Raw genomic sequence first — 23,038 nt, 5'->3', positions numbered from 1 at the left:
ACTTGATCAAGTGTTCCATGTTGTTGAGAAGCAAAAAACATATACACACCACTATATAAAAAAAAGATAACCAACAAGGACCTATTATATAGCACTGGGAACTATACTCAATATTTTATAATAACCTGTAAGGGAAAACAATCTGAAAAAATAAATATATATGTACAACTGAATCACTTTGCTGTATACCTGAAACTAACACAACATTGTAAACCAACTATATTTCAATTAAAAAAAAAATAAGCAAAGCAACCCATACACTTGACATTCCCTTGTAACCAATGCCTCACCAAGATAATCAAATCTACTGCAAACAAGCTTTTGTGATAAAACTAGAGACAGTTCTATAAAAACCAACGTGATCCCAGATGAGACCCATTCCAAATGACACTTTTTTGTGAGTGGGGAAGATGGTCTCCCTCACTGAGCCTTCATTCTGGCCAAGGAATATACAACCAAACTTGACAATTTATGTTCCAACCTCAAATGAGCAAGACCAATTGCATTCAAAGGCCTTATGTTTCATTCAGCACCTGAACATCAGGACAATGACTTTTACTTTAGCACTTGACTTAAAAGCACTCTTGTAAAAATATCTATGTTATGGCCTAATAAATGGTAATAAGCTGGCTGGTCTCTAAGATGACCACAGAATGAGGCTTTCAGGATCTGTGCAACTAATCCATGGTCAACAGTCAAAAACTGAATTCCCACTTACCCACGATACTGAGAATGAGGGTAATTCTAGGTTAGAGCTCAATTCTAACTCCTTTACCCACAACTATTAACAGTCAAACCTTCTTTGCAAAGTCAAGGATACTAGAAATACTAATAAGTAGCCAGCAGCTAAAATGCAGCATTTTAAAAGGTTTGGTGTATCACACTTTAGTTCTGAGATATAGTGACACTGAGAGATAAGACAACTTAAACAAGTTTAAAACCAAAAGCAGTGGACATTTATTCCTCAATTTTTGTGCAAGAGTGTAAAGATGCATTTGAAAGAACCTGATGGCTAAAGAGCATCAGCCATGGCTTTCAGGCTAGCCTGGTTACAATTAGATTAGGAGAAGTAGGGGGAAAAACAGTAACTTGCCTAGTTCACACGAACGATGTTTCTGGCAAACACAGTTGTTTACAAGTTTCAAACTACATTTTACTAGCGTCAAGGGAAGACCTCAAAAAGCCACATACAGTACAATTTAAAATTGGATGAACATCCTGCGACGTTAGTGCAAAGTAATTATGTAGACTCTCCAATACAAGACTGTGCTCATGTTTCCCGGGTTTGGTCAATGTTGCTCTTTTACAATCACAATCACAGAAGCTTAACTTACCAAACAGCAATGCCTTTGTTTTATGTCCTATGTACCAAAGGAATGTCACAAGGTTTTGGTGAAATGCAGCTTAATTTCAATAATAAAGCAAATTTCTTTTGTAACAGTCATGTTCCTAGAATACTGCACATATGTTTCATGGAAATTCTTTTAAGCTTATGTGTTTATCTTGTTCAATAAAATTACTTTCAAGATATACTTTTTACTGTGTAAACAGGAATTGTTTCATGATTTTGAAGTGCAACCAATATAAGTGAAAACATTTCAGGGGTGGGAGAAAATCCACCACTAATCTCAGCTAGACAGAGTTCTTAAAATCAAAAAGCCTATTCACACAAATTATATGTAATGACTGTAGTAATCAGTTTATTACACAGATTAATCATTCTTGAACGTACAAGCTCCAGAGGAGCAACTGGGTCTTTAAATATACACAAGTATTTCCATCAAATGAATTTTCACCCTTACATCCAGATAGACCTAAGCAGTTAAAAACATAAGAAAAATAAGAGCTATTAGCTATGTATTAACTGAGAAACCACATACAAACCAAAGAATATGGAAGAGAGAAAGAGGGGCTGAAAGATGAAGGTTGAAGGGTGGGGAGATGTAAAAGAGTTGGGAGCAAAGCCCATCACACGTTACTTACTAATAGCTCCAATCCTTTTAAATGTTGACCAGTTAAACTTAGACCTTAAAATACAGGATGTGGGTAGAGTTTAATCTGGTTGGTCATAACTTTCACCTAAGACGTAAGTCCTTCGGAATAAAAGGAATACAGAAACAGCTTCATGTTTTTCACCTTGCTTTTCATAACTGTTTTGAGTTTAATAGTATTTCACTTAAAAAACAATCTCCTACAGGTCAGTGGAGCTTTTCTTCCCCATCCAAGAACACACCATACCCACCACCCCTCATCTTGCCGTTATCCAAATTTAAGTCAATAAGGAAAGCTTTTAGTCTCACACCTAGGTTATGCCTGGAGAACTGGCTTGTCACACACACACTTCTCTGCTAGGAGGCAATGTTGGTACAGAAGTACAGTATTTCTAGTTTGTTGTTCCAAGTATGTACAACACGCAGCACTGCTGTATCAGGTAAACATGTGCACAGGGGAAGATGAGGCGTGGGCTCATAGAAAGCAGTCAAATGGAAATCAAAAGGACTTTCTCTTTCAGAGTTCCCCTATCTTTATTTGTAGAGGTTATCCAATAATTTCTTTAATTACATCGCATACTTCTGAGTCCATTCCCGAGCTATTCTGTTGTACCTGTACACACAAAGAGAAGCTTGGCTTAACATAGGTGAGGAGTCAGTCAGAAAGCAACAGAGTTCATTCATTATCCCATCTAGTAATTCGAGGGGAAGAACTTATAGAACTTCAAGTGAAGCCATATTCCTACTCCAAATTTCTAATAAATGTTAGAAATATCCGATAAATGCTATATAGGATTCTAATTAAATTTCAGCACTTGCTGGCATATCTTCAGTCTCTACTTCATTGACCTATTTCTGAGGTGATTTTCAACCCTTGTTTTACTTATTTGGAGTTCAATATAATTCTATATTATATGGTTCTTGAAATCACATAAAAATGATCAAATTGACATAATACTTTTTCTGCATCAATAAACCAACCAGATCTGGCAGAACTTATTTTAACAATTTGGTTGCTAAAATGAATGGGTTTATTGCTTCAGAAGAACATTCCAGTAATAAAATAAGCAGGGCAAAGGATCTTTAATTTTTATAGATACTATGTAGATTCAGATAAAAAAAAAAAAACAAACTAAGACCCAACTGCTGTTAGAATACCCCATTCTCATTGCAGCTCCTTTTTAAAATATCTTATCTATATGCCTCTCTAATCAATAATTCAAATAACTATTTAATCTTTTATATTTTAACTTTTGAAAATGAATCATTTTCTCCCAATCTATCTCCTTCAATCTTATTGAATAGTATGCAAAACAAACAAAAGATTACAACATTTCATTTACTATATCTTTTGATACCCTGACCACTTTTCAATAATTCATAATACAATTCTAAAATGTGCAAATTCTCCAAGTTTTATTTTAAAGGAAATTTGGGGCTTTGGGGTCTTGTAGCATTTATTTACTTTCTTTTTTAGATTATTCCAAATGGTAGAACATCAATTCTCTTTCCCATTAATTTATAAATACCTACCTAAGACAACTGGGCTCTTGATGCAAAATCTTTGCATGTCAAAAACCAAGAAGACATAAAGCTGTTGGAAAATATATTGTAGAAAAGTTCTTCTAGACAGTAGCAATCATACAAAACAGAGATAAAATCATCTACTTATAATACTTGATGCAAATACTGCTCTTTCCTGTCCCCAACTGAGTATATTAGGACTTCGTTTTAAGTGTCTGACTCATGCTCAGACCTTAGACACAAACATCTCCACCCTATCAGACACTCTTCTGTCTGGAGACCATACTTACTTTTCTCTATCTGTTTTGTAGATCCGAGCAATCTCAGGCACTAAAGGATCATCTGGATTGGGATCACACAACAGAGAACAGATGGACAAAAGTACTAGAATGAAAAAAACATAAAAATTAGTAGAGGATAAAAGCAAAAAGGCTCAAAGAAATATGAGATGCCAACACACGAGAAAATTCTAAGACCCTATTTACTGTAGTGTTAGCAGGTTTGTAAGCTCTGCCTAAGTTTACAGTAATAGCAATTAACAAAGATTCTAAGACTTCTCTAAGCTTGAACCAGTAAGAAAGCTGGCCCAGGCTGGTGAACTGTCTTGCCCCATTTCCCTGGTTAGTGAGTAATCAGAGTGGAATTATTAATAGAATACAGGTCTTTCAAATCCTAGACCAATAAGACTTTCCCCAGCTTATAAATTTCCATTTTTAGAAGCCCATGTTCAGGGATAAATGGCTTTCAAAATTCTAAAGACAACCACACTACTGAATGCTCTTAGTAAGAAATGACAACTATGAAATCCAACAATTATTGCTTTCTTGATGGCAGGTACCATATTTAGATGCAATGGATTTGTTTCATTTTTAGTTGAAAACAATTTAGTTTAAGAACACAGAGGCCAGTACTTGTCCCCAAATGGGGCTGGCCACACTTATTACGGATAATATGACATATCTCAAACAAAAGTCTCAAATTATCTTCAGCAACGATTTCAAATCTCATCTCAGTCATTTCCTCAACGGCAACCTGAAATGTGGCAGACAAATCTCAATAGTACAATTTCCTGTTTAAATTTGTTAACTTACATATTCCTTTATTGAAGGCAAAGAGGAAGCCAAAGCCACTAATTATATTAAATCCAGTGGCCTCTGACATACCAAAATAAATTCCAATCTTCCTATTCTGATGTTAACAGAACTCAGCTATCTTATTTCTCTCTAATTCTGTAGCAAGAGACAATAATTCAGAGCCCACTGTACTCCCAAAACATCAATTCAGCAGGAAAAGGAATTTATTCATTTTCCCATCAAATCTATCCTACAGAGATCAAGGGCTTCTGAGAGATGAAGAAAGTTTACATGCCCTTTATCATTCAGTTGTTAACAAAAAAGCTATTTCCTTGCCTTAAGAGTATATGGAAAATAAAAAACATCAGGAAAGATGTTTTCTGACTCTTCATTCCTGTTGCCCACAATTCTGGCAGATGGCATTCCCAAAACATCTTCTCTTCCCATTGTCAGGTGTATCACCTGATGCCCTCTTCAAGCACAGAACATTCTAACAGCAATTAGGAAAGATTTCATGTATTTCCTGGAAATGACAACAGGGAGTTATAGATTTTTGATTGTTCATGAAATTATTGACTACAGAAGAAACTTGTCTGACCTATCAAGCTGGTAAGAATACAACTGACTCTTCACGTAAAATTAGATACACTACCAAATTAGTATAAGTTCCCTTTACTTATTGTCCAACTATTTAAAACAGGCAACTTTAAAGTGATATTTTTTTAATTATAGTTGATTTACAGTGTTGTGTTAGTTTCAGGTATACAGCACAGTGATTCAGTTATACATATACATTCATTTTCAGATCCTTTTGTATTATAGGTTATTATAAGATACTGAATATAGTTTCCTGTGCTATACAGTAGGTCCTTGTTTATTTTATATATATAGTAGTGTGTATAACATTAATCCCAAACTCCTACTGATTTATCGCTCCCCATCCCCCTTTCCGTGTCAACCATAAATCTGTTTTCTCTGTCTGTGAATCTGTTTGTTTTGTAAATAAGTTCATTTGCATCATTTTAAAAAGATAAGCTTTAAGTAAATAACCTTCCTCACTTTCTTTCCAGGAAAGGAAGGTAGGATGGTGGTTATCTGGATCTAGTGAAAGGATTTTTAGTACACTACTTAGTTCCTTTATTTGTAGAAAATTGATTTTGGCTTATAATATACTATACTTTCTTTTTCTATAAAAAGAGTAACTTCTATTTCTACAGCTTGTAGAGACTCTTTACTGAAGTAACTAAATTTTCACTTATATATATATATATTCTTCTTCAGTAAATAACCAATTTCATTAGTGTCATAACTCAGTCACTTCCAATTCTAAAACCATATAACCAAGTAGCTTTACGATACAGTTAACCTGCTTCAAGTTTTCTGTATATTTAGGTCCCTTACCTATATACTCAAAGAGGAGGGCATTTTGGGTCTAGATTATTGCCCTTTAAAACAGAATATGTTAAAGAATAATTATATCATACATAGAATTTGGGTCTTTCACAGAAATGCTTGCCCATACTTCAATTTACAAAAGAGTCTTTATAACACTAAACCTAGGTACCCTGATAAAACCAAATTCAACAAAATGGTACTGTAGTTATTTTAAAAGATAGCTATCCAGACAGAACATACCAAGTCAAATAAATTAACAGCCCTTATGACTTAGAATAACTGAAAAACAAAACAAAACAAAAAACACCACCACTAGGCACAGAAGGGAAGAAAAAAAGCTATGATAACAATTTCAGCTATCCAGACAGACTCCCCCCACCACCATCCACCCACCCAACCCACCCACACACACACAGAGTCCCACCTCTCTTGGCCCCATTTATAGCTAGATTTATATCTCCAGTTACTTGGTAAAATAAGAACAAACAGGTCAGGAAATCACAAGAACAACAGGCATATGAATATTTTCACAAGCAACCACTGAATGGCACGGAGGCCTACAAAAACAAAAGGGGCCACTTATCTGTAAAACTATTTCAGTCACAACTTTTTAAAATGTGGTCCTTTGATTTTTTTGTTCGCATTTTTGCCTAGGACCCCAGAAATCTTAATTTAATGCCTCAGAGTTTTTGTGCCTTTAAAAAATTAATGTGGAAGGGTATACAAGTGTTACTGTAATTATAACATGACAAATATCCAATACTTTTTACAATAGTGCCTTTATCCCAGTTATTTGGGCGCTTACAAGGAATCAGTTAACTATGCATTTTTGCTGCTTTTTAATCTCCAGAATAATAGTGAAATAGTTTTTATCACCCCTACTCTATAGATGAAAACACTGTGGAATACAGAAGCTAATCCATCTCAAATTTCAACCAATAAGATGTGGAGCTGAGATCCTAACACAGGCAGTTGCATCCAGAATCTACGTTCTTTACCATGAAACTATGTTGCCTCCTGTCTAAATGTATGCGTTAAAGAAATGATAAAATTTAAGTAGAGAGGAAAAAAAAAATTTCATGTACCAAATTTCAGCCTCAAATACCCAAACTATTTCTAGCTATTTAATATACTTTCTATACAATGCAAGTTACAGTGTATAACATTTTATCTCTTTCCTGCTTTTATCAAACACTGTATTTTCCCATTTTGCACAGTATTTGTAAGGATCAATATTCTTTTGAATGCATGTGCCAGAACCGAATGTGTTTTTTCTGCTGTTGAACCTATATGTCATTTCTAATTTTCAGAAATAACATTGTTGCAGATGTAGATTTTAGCAGTTGGGTTTGTTTTCTTAGTACAAACAAATGAACCTAGAATTACTGCGTCAAAGGATGTTAATATTAATGATTAAATCTCCTTATCTCTTAATACATACAGGCAGACTAAACAAATCTATCTGTAGCATATATAAGCAATCATTCCAATGTACTTCACAAAGTACTTCAATGTACTTTTTCTTTTGAAAAGAAAAAATGTTTAGTTTCCTTTTTAAAAGATCTTTGTTAATTAAAAAGGTGAAGTGAAAATGTTAGTTATTCAGTCATGTCTGACTCTTTGTGACCCCATGGACTGTATGTAGTTCACCAGGCTCCTCTGTCTGTGGGATTTTCCAGGCAAGAATACTGGAGTGTGTAGCCATTCCCTTCTCCAGGGGATCTTCCTGACCCAGGAACTGAACCCGGGTCTCCCACATTGTAGGCAGATTCTTTACCGTCTGAGCCACCAGTGAAGCCCCAAAAGGTGAAGAATGGGCACTTATTTTAATTTGTATCTCCTTGACTATTCTGTTCCTTTCTGTCCATTCATCTATTGGGATCTAGGTTTTACCTCTTACTGATTTATATATGTTCTTCATATCTGTTAAACATACTAGCCCATTATCATATGTGTGTGCGTGTGTGTATGTGTTAGTTGCTCAGTCATGTCGGACTCTTCGCAACTCCACGGACTGTAGTCCACCAAGCTCCTTTATCCATGGAATTCTCCAGGCAAGAACAACACTGAAATAGGTTGCCATTCTCTTCTTCAAGGGATCTTCCCAATCCAATCAGCCCATTATCATACTTGTAGCCTATTTCTTGTACTGTATTTTGACAACATTTAATGATGGACGTGAGTCTGAGTGAATTCCGGGAGTTGGTGATGGACAGGGAGGCCTGGCGTGCTGTGATTCATGGGGTCGCAAAGAGTCGGACATGACTGAGCGACTGATCTGATCTGAATCCTCTTGTGATTTCATGTTGAAAGGTTGTACAATTTCAAATCAACAAGTAAGATAATATTCAGTTCAGGGATATAAAAAAATCTCCAATCTACTCATATAATTAGGTCGTATTTAAAAGAACTACTGGATCTTTCATCACAAAGTTAGTAACTAACTTTCTCTACACATTTTCTCACACACACACACACACACACACACACACACACACGTGTGCATGCACCAATATACCACAGACTAAGATGCTCACATAAAAATATACATTAAATTGATTATCTTAGATGATGATTCTGTTCTTGATAGAAACCTAAAGACAAGAACAGGTAAAACCTTAAATAATGTGAATATGAATTCATCTATACTTTGTCCTTCAAGAAACTAATATTTTAATTATAGTACAAACATTCCTCTACAAGGGCTGTTTTTTTTGCTATTCCTGAACACTATCTATCCTTTCCATTCATGGATCTCAAGGCTGGAAAGACATTACTTGTCTTCTACATTAACCATGCTCTTAAAAAAACGGATTCACAAGGGCCATATTCTAATCTATGCCTGAAGAGCAAGAACAATGGACAGAGAGCAATCACAGCACCAAGGAACACGTATGCTTAAAAATCCAACTCTCTCTAGTGGGTCTATACCCCAGATCAAGAATAAGGGGGACCACTACATTCTCTTAAAAAAGAATTTGACTAACCCTTTCAAGAATAAGTAACCTAAAAAAGACACAAACACACAAAAAAATAGGCTTTATTTTTATATCAAATATCCATTCCATTACCTTTTGAAATAGTTAGTGCTGGAGACCACTGTGACCGTAGAATATCAAGACAAATGCTGCCATTACTGTTAATATTTGGATGATAAATTCTTGTTGTAAATGCAACCTATCAAAACAAGGAAAACTTCTTATAAACAGTTTCATTAGCATTGTACAAAGTAGATAAAAAAAACAGTTTGCATATTCCAGTTACCTTAGGTGGTTTGAAGGGGTAATCTGTTGGGAAATGAATTGTCAAGAAAAATACTCCACCCTGATAGGGACTGTCATTCTGTTGATAACAAAAAACGTTGGGTTAAAATGAGTGAATTACCTAAACTATTTATTTTGAAATTAATCTGAATACTTACTGGCCCCATTATTGTAGCTTGCCAATGGAACACTGAAAAAAGAACAACAAAAAGTCACCATGAAGTAATATCAACAGTATACCTACACCATAACAACATATTATTCCCCATGTAATCTCAGTTCATTCATAAGAAACATGGTGAGTCATCTAAATTAACTTGGAGTCTGAGAAAACAAAAATGACTAGCATGGTGTAGAACACTGATAAGGTGCTCAACAAGAAAGTTATTTGGGCTAAAACGTCTTAAAAATTCATGACAGGGAGAGAAAATTCTTGACAAGGCCGAAAGTTTCACTTTTAAACAGGCACTTCCTTACCGCAAAGGGTAAAAAAGAACCACAAGATTCAATTCTTTGATTGTATCATTTCCCCAACACAAATATCTATAATATACTCCTTTTATAGTACTGGAATAGAGCAGAACAGTAAACTTAAAGTAGATAATACTCAAATTAGGAAATGCTAGTTTTTTCCAGTGAGAAAAAAATTTCCAAGAGTTCTCATGTGTAGATCTTTAGAATTACTGGTATCTCAATAAATAAAGAAAACGTATGCTGGAAGTCCCAGGCTTGATTACAAACTCTAGGGATAATCCCAATAAATCATAAACTTGTTTAGTAAGGAAATTTTCTCTTCAAACTGCAGAAAACGGTGCATGTTCTGTTTCAAAGGTGATGCCACTAAGTACAACACAAAGATCAAAAACCCAGTCTTCACTTCTAAGCAAGCTACTAAGCACTTAACATTCACACGAGGATCTGAGCACACTAAAGGAAGCTGTCAATGGGAGTATACACGAGCAACTCAAACCAGCTAACTCTTGATGCAAGGAGGTAATGTGAAGACTAGAAAGCCACACAAAAATCCATTCGGATGTCAGCCCAAACCCTTAAATTCCTTCTGATCATCTGTATGAGAACTGCCCCTATGGTTGGCTTGCCCCTCACTGGGGCCTGAAGCTACAAAGAGCAGTCTGTTTACTAGGGATTAAAAATAAAGGGTAGGTATTGCTGAGGCTCTCCTTTTTAGACTACTCACCATTAGTACTGAGAAAAATTCCTCTTAACTTCTGCCAACTAATTTTTTTATGGATTAAGTAGCTAAAGAGAAAGTTACTTTGAGTCACTAAGATCAGTCCTAGTATCTTCAACAAAGGTTCTATTAAAGGCCCCATATTAATTAACAAAAACCATTTGGAGACCTACCATTTTAAATCTTAATTGCATATTCTGCCACACTGGTTACATATAAGAAAACCTACTAGAGTCACTGACTTAGGTCTCTCTCTGGAGTGCATTTAAGTTGCTTCCATGTCTTGGCTATTGTTAAGCAGTGCTGCTATGAACACTGGGCTGCATATATCTTTTCAAATTAGAGTTTTCTCTAGGTAAATGCCAGGAGTGGGACTGCTGAGTCATATGGCAACTCTATTTTTAGTTTTTTAAGAAACCTCCATACTATTCTCCACAGTGGCTGCACCAATTAGATTTCCACCAACAGTGTAGGAGGGTTCCTTTTTCTCCATACCCTCTCCAGCATTTATTATGTTTAGACTTTTTAATGATGGCCATTCTCACCAGTGTAAGATAATACCACATTGTAGTTCTGATTTGCATTTCTTTAATAACTAGCTGTATGAGCTGTTTGTATATTTTGGAAATTAATTCCTTGTTGGTTGCATCATTTTGCAAATATATTCTATTCCACAGGTTGTCTGTTTTGTTTAGTTTCCTTTGCTATGCAAAAGCTTTTAAGTAATTATGACCCATTTGTCTGTCCATCACTAGGTGACAGATCCAAAAAATATTGCTGCAATTTGTGCCAGAGTGTTCTACATTTTCTTCTAGGAATTTTAGAGTATTTGGTCTTACATTTAGATCTCTGAGTTTATTTTTATAAATGGTGTGAAAAAATGTTCTAATTTCATTCATTTACATGCACCTGTTCGGTTTTCCCAGTATCACTTACTTTTCTCCACTGTATATTCTTGCTCCCTTTGCAGTAGATTAATTGATCATAAATGCATAGGTTTATCTCTGGGCTTGCTACCCTGTTACACTGATCCATATGCTTTTTTCTGTGTGTGCAACCACCATACTATTTTTGATTACTATAGCTTTGTAGTACAGTCTGAAGTCAGGAAGTCTTCTTTCTCAAGATTGTTTTGGCTATTTGAGGTCTTCTGTGTTTCCAAAATTTTAAATTTGTTTTGTTCTAGTTCCATGAAAAATGCCATTGGTTATTCAAAAGAGACTGCACTGAAATCTGTAAATTGCCTGGGGCAATATGGTCATTTTAACAATATCTGTTTATGTCATCTTCAATTTCTTTCACCAGCATCTTATGGTGTTCAGAGTATAGGTCTTTTCAGCACAATGTTTTTATGCTCATTCATGTTGTAGCATGTATCAGTATTTCATTCCTGTTAATCATCAAATAATATTCTACTGTATGGATGCACCATATTTTATTTATCCCTTCATCAGTTGGTGGGCACTTGGGTTGTTTCACTTTTTGGTTATTATAAATAAAATTTCTATGAACAAGCATGTGTGAGTTTTTATAGGGATATATGTTTTTATTTCTCTTGGACACGTATCTAGGAATGAACTCACTGGTTCATATGGTAAACTCTGTGTTTTGCTTTTTGAGGAACTGTCAGACTGTCTTCCAAGCTGGCTGTACCATTTTGCATTTTACCAGCAAAGTATGATGGTTCAAATTTCTCCACATCTTCATCAACACTTACTATTTGACCTTTTGATTCTACCCATCCTAGTGGGTGTAAAATGACACCTCATTATGGTTTTGATATGCATTTCCCTGATAATTAATGATGCTGAACATCTTTCCATGTTCTTACTGCATTTGAATATCTTAGAGAAAAAGCTACTCAGATCGTCTGTTCACTTTAAAATTGGGTTATTTATCTTAATAATGTTGAAATATAAAGACTTTAAAATCACTTTCTTAACAGTATCATTTGCTGTACCTAATTTTTAAATTTTGATGAAGTCTACTTTATCTTTCTTTTTCTTTTATTGCTTATGCTTTAGGGGAGTTTAACTCTCCAGGGTAACCACTTTTCAATCTGAGAAAGGAATGTAGTAGTACCAACTATGGTAGAAGCAAAGGCAAATTACTTGAGCACACTACAGTACTGAACTTCAAAAATGAAATCTAATCCCCAGACTTCAAACACTTTTAATTAAAAATCAGTCTCTCTCAAAAAAAAAAAAAAAAAAAAATCAGCCTCTCTCAACTCTGAGGAATTTACCTGAAATAAAAACACTCTTTCAAAACTGAATGACCACATTGATGCAGATGGATATGATACCATGGAATGACAAAACTAGAATCAGAAAATCTGAGAATAAGTCTACTTCAAGAACCACCACAAGGCTCTCACTAGATTCTTCTCTAAAACAGTTAACAATTTCTCTTCCAATCACTTAAAGAATTGTGAGGCAAATGAGATAATGTGTTTAAGTACTTGGCCTGTCCTGTTTGATATCAAATACTATATATACTCAATAATACTGGACAGATCTAAACATAACATAAATGGGATTTTTTCATAACAAGTACTTAAGTCTTATAATTTATAACATGTTTTATCTATAAAGCAATCCTTGTACAAGGATTCTGCTTTGATTCCTAAGGATTTAGCAAACCAAAACAACAATCTTAAGAAAAATGAGGAAAAAATTAATCTTACACACAAGTCCATATAACCTCATTTATTTTCTTAACCTATACACTTCCCTTACACAAATGCTTCTAAATATACTCCCAAGTATATTCCACTTTTCCCCTATTAGCTAAATATTGCATTTTTGTGTGTGAGAATTAGTTACACAGCCTGCTCAAATATCCTCCATTTTTAAAAGGCTGAAAGATGGCATCAGGGGGAAAAGCTGTCTTGAGACAAAGTGGAACAAAAGCAAAATTATTATCCAACATGTATGGTAAGATACAATAAATTATTTCAAACAGGATTAAGAAGATAAACTGGACATTAAAGGTAAGTTGTAGCTGTCTTCACAAATATGAGTCAATACAAAGAAAGACACAGACCCACATACACACTGCCCCCCCAATCATACTTACTATTATTATCTTACTAAAGAACAATAGCTTACTGTAGACAAAAGCTTGAATATTTTGTCTTAGGTAAATACCCAGAAGGGACAAAGGATAGGTAAGGAAGAGCCAGAACAACTACACAGACAACATCTGGCAGAAGACATTCAAAATGAAATACAGTACAAAAGATGATGGGATACACATAAAACTGCACCTTTCATGGGCAAATAAAGGTAAATTGCATAATTAACTCTTCATACAAATAATCTTGGCATATATATATTTATTAGTACCAGAGTTCACCAGAGGCAGACTGTTATGCTGTTTTATGTTTTAGTATTCCTTTTAGATACTTACTATCATCTCCAACGGGACCTGCTGAACACTGTGCTGGGGGGTCCCGTGCCAGGTCATTCAATTCCTTCAAGAAGGAGAGAATAAAGAAATGTATTTAACATAAATGTAACTATTATCCATTAATAAAACCATCACTGTTACCAATAATCTCTGTCTCACCAGTAAAGCTTTTAGCAGCACTCCTTTAAAGTCAGAGAAGAGAAAGGTAGATTAATTCTTTAAAATATTTGGGATTCCTGAATATAAATGTATGTTTTTAAAAGTAGATCATTTTTGCTTGTTTGAAGTTTAATGGGTATTAAATATAAGGAAAGTAAACATGGATCATATACTAAAGAGCCACAAAAACTGTTTCTTTGGGTTTTCTTGGGCCGCACCATGTGGCAGGATCTTAGCCCCCAGACCAGGTATTGAACCCATGCACCTACACTGGGAGTGTGGACTGCCAGGGAAGTCTCACAAAAACTGTTTTTAAGTAAACACTTTACTTATTATTTTCCAATAAAGATCAACAGCTGGTTTTTGTACCTCAAAACCATTAAGTTACACTTCAGATAGGAGTCATAAATGTTCCAAATTATACAGAACCATCTGACAAGATACTGGTATTTTTTCAGCTCATATCCACTACAAAGCTTCCAGAGGTAGTAGGAAAAACTTTAAAAGGGATATATTACAAAGGCTGGTTGGATATAACCCATCATAAAGTCTTGAAATCAGAAATGGAATTACATGTAGTCATGCTGTACAAAAGATGCCAGCTTCTTAGCTATTTTAACACAAGAACCCACAAACTTGAGATTTGTTACTGGGTGGGGATGCCTTAAAAACCACAAAGCAGGAAATCATACTACATTCCCTTTCCCTTTGGCTTGGTATGTGAGATAAAAACAAACTCTGAGGAAGGACTAGTTTTAATTATCTTTTAAAACTACAACGGTAAAACCTACCATTTAAGAAGTATTTCAAATCTTATTGAGTTATATAAGTATTTTAAATTGCAACACAGATATTTCTGTAAGTTCCTTCTTCTGAGTTAACTTAATCAACCAGTCATTACATCAATTATTTTGTTTTATCCTATTTGTAAGCTTGGAGGATAAAGCATAAAGTATAGAAATAAAGTTCTGTTAAGTTTTTTTTAAGTGCTGGGATTGAGATAAAGATTTAACAATATTTACTTTCACATCTCAATTTGAGGATTTTGTATTTCTCTACAACAGAGATTCCTTGCCCATCTCAAGGAGAAAAACAAAAAACCTACTGTACAGTTCACATTCTTAAATATTTCTAATACAGGTTACTCTAACTAGTGAGCTTGCTTGATGTGAAACACAAAAGTTAAGCTACTTCTTTTGACTAACTTCATCTAAGTTGAATATAAGGATTCATCAGGTGGTGATCACTTTTTAACATATCAAACCACTATGTTGTATACGAGACAGTAACATAGTGCGGTAGGTCAATTATACTTACTAACACTTTTAAGTAAGTGGTAGGGCTGTAGTATGTATGTGTGTGCACGTGTGTGCACACACGCACGCACTCAGTTGTGTCCTACTCTTTGCAACCACATGGACTGTAGCCCACCTGGCTCCTCTGTACATGGAATTTTCCAGGCAAGAACAGGTTAATTAACACTGCTGTACGCTATACATGAAAGTTTAACAGAGTAAATCCTAAGAGTTCTCATCCCAAGGAAAAAAATTTTTCTCTTTATCTTTTATTTTGTACCTGTGAGATAATGGATGTTCACTAAACTTATTATCATGATAATAATTTCATGATATATGTAAGTCAAATCATTATACTGAACATCTTAAACTTATGCCAATTACATCTCAAAAAGCTAAAGGGAAAAAATAAAATCCCTGTCCTCTTCATAAGTCAGTATTATATAATTTAAAAAAAAAAAGAAAACCTTAACTCAAATTTGTGCTAATTCACAATTAACATACTCATTCCAACACTTCCTTGGTTAAAGGCACTCACTTAAGTATGTTAAGTGAAATGAGACATAAAAAGACTATATTCTGTATGATTCCATTGATACACATTCTAGGAAAGGCAAATTTATAACAACAGAAACCAGATTAATAGTTTTAGGGGCTAGAGGGAGTTGGAGGGGACTGATTACAAAGGAACATGAGGAAAATCTGGGGGGCTATGGATATATTCTATATTACGACTTTGGTAGGGACTGCAAAACTGTGAATTATACTCATTAAAACTCAAACTGTATACTTAAAATTGTTGATTTTATTGTATATACCATAAAGTTGCTTACTAAAAGGGCATATATTCATTCATCTTCATATATGCATACAGTATCTCTGAAGAATAGATACAAAACTAGTTCAAAGTATTTGCCTTCAGAAGGAAACTTTGCTTTAGGGGTAAGAATAGGAACTACATGTATTTCTTTTATACCTTTAACAAGTATATTTATTGTCTATTTAAAAAATAACGTACCAGTTCTGACTATACATTTGGATAAAAGAAAAATAATTCTGAAAAAGCTGTGACTATCTGAACAGTAATCAGAATAGTGAAAACCCAGTTAGACTAAATAAACACAGAAGCTACAAAATTTGAAGCTTCCCTGGTGGCTCAGTGGTAAAGAATTCACCTGCAATGAAGAAGACCACCTACAATGCAGGAGACACAAGTTTGATCCCTGGGTTGGAAAGATCCTCTGGAGAAGGAAATGGCAACCCACTCTAGTATTCTTGCATGAGAAATCCCATGAACAGAGGAGCCTGGTAGGCTACAGTCCACTGGGTCACAAGAGTTGCACATAATTTAGCGACTATACGACCACCACCACAAAATCTGATGTCCCTGCGTTATGATTAAAACTGAAGGGGGAAAAAAAACTGAAGGGAGTTCCCTACTGGTATAGTGGTTAGGATTTTGGGCTTTCACTACCATGGCCTGGGGGAACTGAGATCTTGCAACCCGAGTGGTGTGGCAAAAAGAAAACAAAATAAAGATAAATCTTGAAATTAAAGGCACATCTAGCTAAATCACTGGGCAGAAAAAAATACCCTATTACATCAGGCTGTTGGCTTTATCATATGGCTTTATACCTATACATTAATTTCCTTGACTTTTTATTTCCCCCCAAATAGTACTCAGATTTGTCTTGTATATCATATAGCAAATCATACATTACTGGGATTGAGAGTAGAGCTAGGACAAAACCCAAAACTAAGCAATTTTTCTGTTTATTGGAAAACTTTTCTGTAGAAAGAGCAATAGAGAGAAAGTGAAAGCGTCACTCACTCAGTCATATCTGACTCCTTGTGACCCCAAGGACTGTACCCCACCAGGATTCTCTGCCCATGGAATTCTCCAGACAAGAATAGTAAAGTGGATTACCATCTCCTCCTCCAGGGGATCTTCCCAACCCAAGGATTGAACCCAGGTTTCCTGCATTGCAGGTGGACTTTTTACCATTTGAGCCACGTGGGAAGCCCTTATAGACAAAGTACATAAAATTAAATTTAGGGAAAAAAAGGGAGGAGGGAAGTTTGACAGTTAAGGTAAAGATCCTCAATTTCTAAAGCGACTTTATGGTCTTAACTTTGAAATCTAAAAAAATATTACAATAAAGGTCTTATTTTCAAAATAAACTGTGAAAAAAAAAAAAAACTGTGGATTTTAATAGAGTTCTCAATTAAGACTTTCTTCTTTGACATTGTACACTCCCCTTGTTTCTAGGTATACAGAACCATTATTTTTAAAGATTAAGGGTTATAGACAATTTTGATTATCTGAAACTTTCCCAAGTGTTTAATTTAGTTCAAACAGCCCTCAAACCTTATACCAATTAATTATTTTCAAGTAAAGTTTAATTCACTACAAACTTTTTTGTCCATGTTGCGTGGCATGCAGGATCTTAAGTTTCTTGACTGGGACTGAACTCCTGCCCTCTGCAGTGGAATCGTGGAGTCTTAACCACTGGACCACTAGGGAAGTCCTCAAACTTTTAAATACATTTCCTACTACTATCTTTTTTGGCTCAGGAATATGTTTTCCAATAAAGACACACAGGAATGATTATAATGCCTTGTATATTATTATCTTAAGAATACCTATTTTCCAAAGGATTAACCCTTCTTTAAAAGGAACCACTGTTAAAGAAAACAAAACACTAAAGCCTCTAAGCCTGCGGTATTTCTGTATTACAGCACTATAGCAAAAAGAAAGAGGAATTCCTAACTGTGGGGAGGGGGTCCTACAAGGGCTATGCTGACTTTGCTTTCCTTGTATCCTCAAATACTCAAATAGGTCGTTAATTGCGAAAACTTAATGATATTAGCTATTTTTAAAAAAAAACTGTTTCCCCAGTCTTAACAATTATGAAGCAAAATATACATAGTATGGAACACAGATTTGTTTCACCATTTTGGTCTTACCCTATGGCAAATGGTAAAAGGAACAAGATGGGAAAATGAGAGATTGTAGTTACTTTCATAGAAAATTGGCTTCAAAGTCAAGCGTTAATAGTTCTAAAATTTCCTGTACAAATCAAAGGTCTTTGGTGGAAAATCAGGATATGAGACGATTTAAGCAGAAATTGTGATTCAACATCAGAAGAGATATCTAGACTAATTGCCCATTTTATATATATAAAAAGATACAAAGTAGCTAATCCAAGGAAAACTTATAATTAGAGTAAGGACATGGTTTACTATATATGTTCTATTATATCATGCTTCTTTAGTCTGAATCTAAAATAGTAGAAATGTACAAGTCAGAATATCTGAGAATCTATAACTGAACCTCCTTTAAGATGAATAAACAGCAAAAAAAGAACAGCTAGATAAGTAGTAGTTCTCAAAAATGAGACCCTGGCACAGCAGCATCATTATCACAAGAAAACTTATTAGAAATGCAAATTCTCAGGCTCCAACCAGACCTACTGAATCAGAAACTCTGCTGTTTCAAAGCCTAACAAGGTGCATTTTAACAAGTCCCCCAGGAAATTGTGATGTACACTAAATCCTGACTGCCTTTATGTTTGACGAATTAAGCATCAAAGACAAAAGACAAGGCTAGAAAACTCATTACCAGCAAGATTCAAAATGAAGGGAAGGTGAAGGAAAACATGGCAGCACAGAATGAAGAACTCAAGAAAGGGGTGTTTTCCACATTTTCAAGACACAGTGAAGGCAAGCAGTACCATAGTACTGCATTCTCCCTGCCCTACCCCTATCTCACCAGGGTTGCAACAGAAACGCTAACTCATGTGTCCAGCATAATATCTGAAGTTAGTATCTAAAAATTAACTACTAGAGTATTTAAAATTACAAATTTTTAAAACTCTGGAAATATTAGTAACTCAGTTATCCTAGATCAGTTTGAAAAAAAATTATGATTTCTGAAAACAGCAAATTACAGAATCTTTTATATCTGGTACTGATAGACTTAATCCCTTGGCACTCTGAAATAGTTTCTATTTCCCTCTTAATAATGCTACCTTCTATTTTAAAGACAAATTGATAAAAATGTATCAATAGCAATCTTTCCCTGAACTGAGTATAAGCAGAAGTGGTAACCTTATTTGAGATTAATGTCTGTACTCTTTTTAAAAAATTCAAGTCAACTAAGACTATAGAAAATACCCAGCAAAAACCTATTACTCAGCTTCAGTTCAGTCACTCAGTCGTATCCAACTCTTTGCGACCCCATGGACTGCAGCACACCAGGCCTCCCTGTCCATCACCAACTCTTGGAGTTTACTCAAACTCATGTCCATTGGGAGAGGGCAATGGCACCCCACTCCAGGACTCTTGCCTAGAAAATCCCATAGATGGAGGAGCCCGGTAGGCTGCAGTCCATGGTGTCCCTAGGAGTTGGACACAACTGAGAGACTTCACTTTCACTTTTCACTTTCGTGCATTGGAGAAGGAAATGGCAACCCACTCCAGTGTTCTTGCCTGGAGAATCCCAGGGACCGGGTAGCCTGGTGGGCTACTATCTATGTGGTCGCACAGAGTCGGAAACGACTGAAGCGACTTAGCAGCAGCAGCAGCAGCATGTTCATTGAGTTGGAGATGCAATCCAACCATCTCATCCTGTGTCATCCCCTTCTCTTCTCGCCTTCCATCTTTCCCAGCATCAGGGTCTTCGCATCAGGTGGCCAAAGTATTGGAGTTTCAGCTTCAGCATCAGTCCTTCCAATGAATAGACAGGACTGATTTCCTTTAGGATGGACTGGTTGGATTTCCTTGCAGTCCAAGGGACTCTCAAGAGTTTTCTCCAACACCACAGTTCAAAAGCATCAATTCTTCAGTGCTCAGCTTTCTTTATAGACCAACTCTCACATCCATACATGACTATTGGAAAAACCATAGCTTTGTCTAGATGGACCTTTGTTGGTAAAGTAATGTCTCTGCTTTTTAAATATGCTGTCTAGGTTGGTCATAGTTTTTCTTCCAAGGAGCAAGCATCTTTTAATTTCATGGCTGCAGTCACCATTTGCAGTGAATTTGGAGCCCAGAAAAATAAAGTCAGCTACTGTTTCCCCATCTATTTGCCATGAAGTGATGGGACCAGATGCCATGATTTTCATTTTTTGAATGTTGAGTTTTAAGCCAACTTTTTCACTCTCCTCTTTCACTTTCATCAAGAGGCTCTTTAAATCTTCACTTTCTGCCGTAAGGGTGGTGTCATCTGCATATCTGAGGTTATTGATATTTCTCCTGGCAATCTTGATTCCAGCTTGGGCTTCATCCAGCCCAGCGTTTCTTATGATGTACTCTGCATATAAGTTAAATAAGCAGGGTGACAATATACAGCCTTGACATACTCCTTTCCCAATTTGGAACCAGTCTGTTGCTCCATGTCCAGTTCTAACTGTTGCTTCTTGACCTGCATACGAATTTCTCAGGAGGCAGGTCAGCTGGCCTGGTATTCCCATCTCTTTAAGAATCTTCCACAGTTTGTTGTGATCTAAACAGTCAAAAGCTTTGGCATAGTCAATAAAGCAAAAGTAGATGTTTTTCTGGAACTCTCTTGCTTTTTCCATGATCCAGCAGATGTTGGCAATTTGATCTCCAGTTCCTCTGCCTTTTCTAAATTCAGCTTGAACATCTGGAAGTTCACAGTTCATGTACTGTTGAAGCCTGGCTTGGCGAATTTTGAGCGTTACTTTGCTAGCGTGTGAGATGACTGCAGTTGTGCGGTTGTTTGAACATTCTTTTGCATTGCCTTTCGTTGGGATTGGAATGAAAACTGACCTTTACTCAGCTTAGCCCAATCTAAACGCTGCTGCTGCTAAGCCGCTTCAGTCGTGTCCAACTCTGTGCGACCCCCATAGACGGCAGCCCACCAGGCTCCCCCATCCCTGGGATTCTCCAGGCAAGAACGCTGGAGTGGGTTGCCATTTCCTTCTCCAATGCATAAAAGTGAAAGTGAAGTCACTCAGTTGTGTCCGACTCTTCACGACCCCATGGACTGTAGCCTACGAGGCTCCTCCGTCCATGGGATTTTCCAGGTAAGAATACTGGAATGGGTCGCCATTTCCTTCTTCAGGGGATCTTTCCAACACAGGGATTGAACCCATGTCTCCAGCAGGCGTCTCCTGCATTACAGGTGGATTCTTAACCGCTGAGCCATCAGGGAAGCCCTATAAATAATAAGTACCCCTCCTCTTTTTAAACTGTGTATCAAAGCCTTTGATTATGTATGGGTTTTAAAAAATTATTTCCTCAACCCATACACCCAGGCAGAAATAACTGTACTGTTCAACACACTGGAACTTGCAAATCCAATCACTGCCTAGAAATGGGAAAATTATTCCTAGAGCATGCTTAACCAAGAGGTAAATTCACCTGTCAACAATTTAAGAACACAGAGATGAACATGATAGAAACTATCCGCCATGTGAATCGTCATTCACCACTATCTGACAAGCCTTCTGTAAATACTGGAAACTAACCATCTCGTGTAATTATGTTAAATGAAAATTAGCTTCATAAGGATTATAATGGTTATTCTACAACTGTTTATGTTCCTGCTGATATCAACAGGAGCAACAGGCAGAAGTCAGTTTTTCCGAAGTCTTAACATCCCTTGATGTTTTATTATTCTGCTCTTAGGTAACTTTAAGCAAGTCATTCGACTTCTCTAGATCAGAACTCCCATATCTATAAAACAATGAAGTTAAACTAAAAAAACATGGTTTGGTTATAGGTTTAAGGGTCAAATCAATTTGGGAAATGTTATAATCCACATCCTTATAAGAATATTCAAGATTCTAAGCAAGTCCTGAATAAAAGCGACACTATTGTTTGGGCACAGAACCAGGCTTTGCTTCTTTCTGTGGCCCATTCTTCCAATGCCACGTTCCCCACCCAAGATTTTATTTTCACAAATGCCTAATGTCTGCAGGAAAGTCAGAAATAAGTCTGAAGGAACCAAGAACACTTTTTATCCTAAAGAAATTTTGTTGTTGTAGAATAAAAGACTTTTAAACATGACATAAAGAAATCTACCCAACATGGCTAATACTGTCCTAAAGTTATCTATACCTTGTCCCCCACCACCCCCAATCTGGACTATAAATTACTTCAGTGTGGTTTTCTGTCTGTGGTAAAATACACAAACATAAAATTTACCATCTTATCCATTTTTTTTCCATTTTAAATATACAGTTCAGCGGTATTAAGTACATTAATAACACTGTGATCAAAATGTTTTAAGAGAATGTTTATAGTAAGAGAAAGCACATTATCAATAGCTTTTCAGATATAGTTAACACAATATAAATTTCCTTTCTAAGGCAATCACATGTTTTTATTAATTTTTAAAGACAGGTTTTTTTGTTTGTTTGTGAAGTTACTTTTGTCCAATTCCAGAAAATCCTTACAAGTGCTATTTGTGTGACAATGTTGATAGCTTCCAGTAGTGATCAAATATATAGCGGATGTGTTTCTGGCTTAAAATACTTTTTCTGTATAGAAAGGGGTTGGGGGGGGGGGAAGCACATATCTTTTAAAGGGGAAATGATATGCTATATAAAGATATTAGCAAAATTAGTCATTTATATAATCTTATCTGTTGCAGACTAAAAGTTTGCAAATACTGAAAGCTTATACAACCAGTGAATTCCCTGAAATTTCTATAAAACAAATTACAGCTGAGTCATAAGGATTCATATTTGTTTTGGCACCCAAAGGA

At 35.7% G+C, this 23,038-nt stretch overlaps 1 protein-coding gene across 2 annotated transcripts in view; it reads right to left on the bottom strand.

Moving 5' to 3' along the window:
- Positions 1–933: 933 nt before the first annotated feature.
- UBE2D2 (ubiquitin conjugating enzyme E2 D2) overlaps positions 934–23,038 on the bottom strand; it is a 43,469-nt gene continuing 21,364 nt past the window's right edge. For both annotated transcript variants that reach the window (XM_055555250.1, XM_055555260.1), the window contains 6 exons: positions 13,850–13,913; positions 9,405–9,436; positions 9,248–9,325; positions 9,055–9,160; positions 3,806–3,899; positions 934–2,604 (listed from right to left, as the gene is read on the bottom strand). In XM_055555250.1, the coding sequence (XP_055411225.1) occupies positions 2,559–2,604; positions 3,806–3,899; positions 9,055–9,160; positions 9,248–9,325; positions 9,405–9,436; positions 13,850–13,913 (420 nt within the window). In that variant the 3' untranslated portion in view covers positions 934–2,558. The remainder of the gene's footprint in view (positions 2,605–3,805; positions 3,900–9,054; positions 9,161–9,247; positions 9,326–9,404; positions 9,437–13,849; positions 13,914–23,038) is intronic.

The sequence above is a fragment of the Bubalus kerabau genome, chromosome 1 (assembly GCF_029407905.1).
Source record: "Bubalus kerabau isolate K-KA32 ecotype Philippines breed swamp buffalo chromosome 1, PCC_UOA_SB_1v2, whole genome shotgun sequence".
Classification (NCBI taxonomy): domain Eukaryota; kingdom Metazoa; phylum Chordata; class Mammalia; order Artiodactyla; family Bovidae; genus Bubalus; species Bubalus kerabau.
This window is presented reverse-complemented; position numbering and strand designations above follow the sequence as displayed.